Here is a 4,659-nt window from a genome sequence, read left to right on the forward strand (position 1 = left end):
AATTTTGCCATTTCCATGCCTCGAACTTTTTCGAACTCCTCCTTGGGATTTGGTCGTATAAGCTTCATCTTTGGTCAGTGTCAACTACACACCTGGACCATGTTAAATTGCGGAGCTTTTGAGTTTTCGTGATACGGTGAGGGGGTGACGCCATGGCGAATTTTGATGACTCACCATGAAAATCTTGTTGCCTCTCATTCTATCATACATTGTCCAATCTGGACCAAAGAGCACACATATGATAAGGCTCCACCCCTGAACATATTTCAACTGCCATATTTGTTATCGGGGACAGCGCCACTTAGTGGGAACAGGAAATGTCATGTTTTACACTTTGGGGTACAGTATTGTGATGGGTGACATCTGCAGCCTCAAATTTCTCCAGGAAAGCCTTAAGGAGTTGGTCTTGGGTTACAGTGAAAACTGAGTTTTCGCGAAAGGGTGTGACCTCAGCAGCATGGCGAACTTTGATGTCTTGCCATGAAGAAACAAATTAGTATAACTCAATGAAATCCAGTCTGATCAGTACCAGACTTTACAGGCATGATGTCAGACCCGCCCTGAACAGATTGATGTGCCCATTGTCAGGAATACGCACAGCGCCACCTAGTGGCAACAGGAAATGTCATGGCTTTCACTTTGTTGTACTGATTTTCACAGGTTCATCGTGGACACCTCAAAAGCGGTGAATATCACCATGAGTCCCTCTTGATCCTTCAGTGAGAAAATTGTGACTTTAAACTGAACGGCGCACCCTGGTGGTAACGCGGTTCACCATGAAAAATGAAGTAGCTTTTGAGGGGCTTGGAAAGTTTAAAAAGTCTTGAAATTTGGCGCACACCTCCAATGTGATGAAGGCTTTGTTGTTATGTGATCACTTTCCTTGAATAGCGCAAAATGGCTCCACAGCGCGTGTTTTATCTATGAGTCTGAAACCTCGTAAGCTTATGGAAGATATCAAGATGTACAAAAAAGTCTCTTGGAGCAATATCCCAAATCCAACAGGAAGTCAGCCATTTTAAAATTAATGTGTAATTTTGGCGACATTTTCCCCTCCTTTCAGGCCTCGTACTTTGACGAACTCCTCCAAGGGATTTCATCAGATTGGACCGATCTGCAGTTTGTGGAATCTAAAGACCTTTGTGATGTTAAATTGCGAAGCTTTTTACGTTCAGGAAAACGGGGTGGTCATGGCGGTACTTGGGGTTTCAATCACTCGCCAAAAAGCAGTAATCTGCTGTCACTCAAAAACACAATATCCAATCTCTCCCAAAGGTCGCAGGTGTGATGAGACTCGACCTCGGAAATGTTTGTTATGCCATTTGTCAGTAATGGTTAGAGCACCACCTAGTGGGACAACTATAATCATGGTTGAATGAGATGAAATGTTAGCTGGTGGTTAAATGCATGAATTCCATCAATGTGACATCAGATCGGACGTGCTGGTTTTAGGTGTTGGGCGTGGCTCGACACGCCGGGGTGCTCATAACGCTGCTTGCAGCTTTCATTTTTTTATTGTAATTGTGTGAAGGGATGGATGGTAATCTAAACAACAACCTTTTGAAATTATTTAACATGGTCTTTAATACCAAACATGACCTGTGAGCTAAAAGAATAAGCGATTGAGAAAAACAAAACTTGTTCCTAAGGGATACAGTGTACGCTTGGCTGACTGTTTTGACTTTGTTCTCATTCATCACTAAGTCATGTATCACAGTTTTTGTCTTTTAGTTGGGGTTTTTTGTAACGGATAACAATAATGTTCAGTCAGTGGCAGTATTTGATGTCCTGGTATTAAATGTTTTTGTACATCTAACTCAAAATTAGATGGTACTGAAAGATTATTTCAGTTAGTTAGGATTACCTTTCAATAACTATGTACTCTTAACTTACAGTGGATGAAGAGAAGCAGAGCTCAGACCGTCTCAGGATTGTGCTGATCGGAAAGACCGGCAGTGGAAAGAGCTCCTCAGGAAACACCATTCTAGGAAGAAAAGAGTTCACAGCTGGCGCAAGCCAGACATCAGTCACCAAACAGTGTCAGAAAGCAGAGGGTGACGTGGACGGTCGTCCTGTTGTCGTGCTCGACACTCCTGGACTCTTTGACTCGACTTTGTCACATGAAGAGGTCTGTGAGGAGATGAGTAAGTGCATCAGTCTTCTGGCTCCAGGACCACATGTCTTCCTGTTGGTGTTGCAGATTGGCCGACTAACACCAGAGGAGAAGGAGACTCTGAAGCTGATCAAGAAAGTCTTTGGGAAAAATTCAGAGAAATTCACCATCATTCTTTTCACAGGAGGAGATACACTCGAACATCATGAACAGTCTATTGAAGACTACATTAAACATGCATGTGAGGATTCCTTTAAAAATCTAATCACTCACTGTGAAGCAAGATACCATGTGTTCAAAAACCATGAGAAAAAAAACCACACACAAGTCAGTGAGCTGATAAAAAAGATTGAAACCATGCTGAACAAAAATGGAGGAAAATGCTTCACCAATGAGATGCTGCAAGAAGCTGAAGCAGCAATAAAGAAACAAATGGAGAAGCTGCTGAAAGAGAAGGAAGAAGAGATGAAGAGACAGAGGGAGGAACTCGAAAGAAAACACCAGGAAGAAATGAAATCAATGAAAAGACAAATGGAAGAGCAAAGAAAAGAAAATGAACAGAGAGATGAGCAACTCAGGCAGTTACAGGAAAGCATTGACTTTCAGTCTGAAGAGAGAAAGAAAGAACAAGAAACTAGAAAGAAAGAGAGAGAAACAGAAGAACTTAAAAGACAAGGATGGGAACAAAAAATTCAAGAATTGGAGAAAGAACTACGATCAGAGTCAGAATCAAAGGAAATGATTAACAGGGAGCTTGAACAGTACAAAGAAAATATAAGAGAGCAGGATCAACTGAAAGAAAAACAAAACCAAGATGATGAACAGAAAGAGCAGAAACTCAGGAAGCTCCAAGAAGAATACAACCAAGTAAAAGGCAAATATGAACGTGAAAAAGAAAAAGAGGATGAAATCAAAATAGAACAAGAAGAGAAACTAAAAGAGTTGGAGGAAAACTATAAGAAAGAAATTGAAAGCATGCAGGAAGACATGGAGAAGTTTAAAGAAGAGGCCAGACAAACAGCTGAAGAGTTCAACGAATTCAGAGAAAAAAATGAAGCTGTGATAGAAAAACTCATGGAGGAGGTGACGGATCTAAAGGAGCAACATCAGAAAGACCTGCTGGGAAAAATGGAGGAATATGAAAGATTAAAGGATCTGTCAGACTACAAAGAAAGTCTGAAGCAGGAAATAGATGTTCTGCAGGGTAAACATAAATCAGAAATGGCTGATTTAGTCCTGATGCTCCTGAGTCAAAAGCAGGAAAACAAGAAAAAAATTACAAGTATGCAGGAATCACACAGAAAAGAGGAAGAGAAGCTTAAAAAGGATCTTTCAAATGAGAAAAAGGAAGAAGAGAAGGAAGCAATTGGCAAACTAAAGAAGAAACAAAGAGAAAAAATGAAAGGATTCAGGAAACAGCTTTTGACCCAAAACAAAGACGACTGGGAGACAGAAAGGAGAAAGCTGTCCATCCAACATGAAAAAGAAATTTGTGATTTGAAGCAAACTCTTTTAACAAAGCAGCAACAAAATAAAAAGGAAAAATTGGGTAAACTAAAAGAAGAACACGAGCAAAAACTGGACAATTTCAAACAAAAGCTTCTGAAAGAAAATGAAAAAAATGAGAAAGAACAACTTGATGAGCTGCAGAAGAAACAGGAAAAAGAAATTAATGAACTAAAACAGAAACTCGGGACCCAAGATGACGACAGTACCAGGAAGGAACTGGAAGAAATGCAGAAAAAACACGAAACAGAAATTAATGCGCTGAAAGAAAAACTTCTGACTACAGACGAGAAACAGTCCTGCTTTGTCTCATGAGCAAAACTGCAGACATCAAGAGAGACATTCATGTCCTTTATCCTTTAACGTGACCGTGCCAAGTATCACTCGTCACATTTATGTATTATTGGGGACATTTTGGGAGTCTGTGGGGACTGAAGCACTTCTGGAACCAGCTTCAAGTGGACTAAAACTAAACTAAACTGGACTAACTAAGACAGATATAGCTACCTTAATTCTACCGTAAAACAATAAGACAAGCTACGCCCTCTCCCATGCTCCCAGGATGTGGGGTGAAGCCAGAACACCCTAGAATGTCACTGACCTCCATGAGACATTCTTTCAATATGCCACCAACTATATACTTCTACACACAAGTGATTACATGCAGTATTCTACCATATGCAAACTTATATCATTAAAAGATTATACTGACTACTAAGTACAATTTTCCATTGACAGTATTCTTTTATACTTTTGAGTTGTGGAATAGTTTCTGATTGTCATTTTACAGATGTATTAACATCAGTTAATAGTCTTCTTGTCATGATCCTGGGTCTTCTGACCCAGCGTTTTAAGTTTATTTTGTTCATTAGGTTATCTAAGTTCATTTGGTTATTAGACTCCTTGTGTTTTCTTCCCCTGTATTTAAGTTTCCCCTCACCCTTTATGTTTCATGCTGCGTGTCTTATGTTATCAAGTTTGTATTATCATGTCTGTCTCATGTTTCCTGTTTTATTTTGAAGGAGTCGTGTGTTCTTTGT

At 39.9% G+C, this 4,659-nt stretch overlaps 1 protein-coding gene across 1 annotated transcript in view; it reads left to right on the forward strand.

Annotated features, from left to right (window-relative positions):
* LOC102194036 (golgin subfamily A member 6-like protein 22) overlaps positions 1–4,659 on the forward strand; it is a 9,065-nt gene that overhangs the window by 2,208 nt on the left and 2,198 nt on the right. The window contains exon 2 of the mRNA XM_005753973.2: positions 1,896–3,475. Coding sequence (XP_005754030.2) covers positions 1,896–3,475 — 1,580 coding nt within the window. The remainder of the gene's footprint in view (positions 1–1,895; positions 3,476–4,659) is intronic.

Source organism: Pundamilia nyererei, unplaced genomic scaffold, assembly GCF_000239375.1.
Source record: "Pundamilia nyererei isolate P.nyererei 1_Seehausen unplaced genomic scaffold, PunNye1.0 scaffold00488, whole genome shotgun sequence".
Lineage (NCBI taxonomy): Eukaryota > Metazoa > Chordata > Actinopteri > Cichliformes > Cichlidae > Pundamilia > Pundamilia nyererei.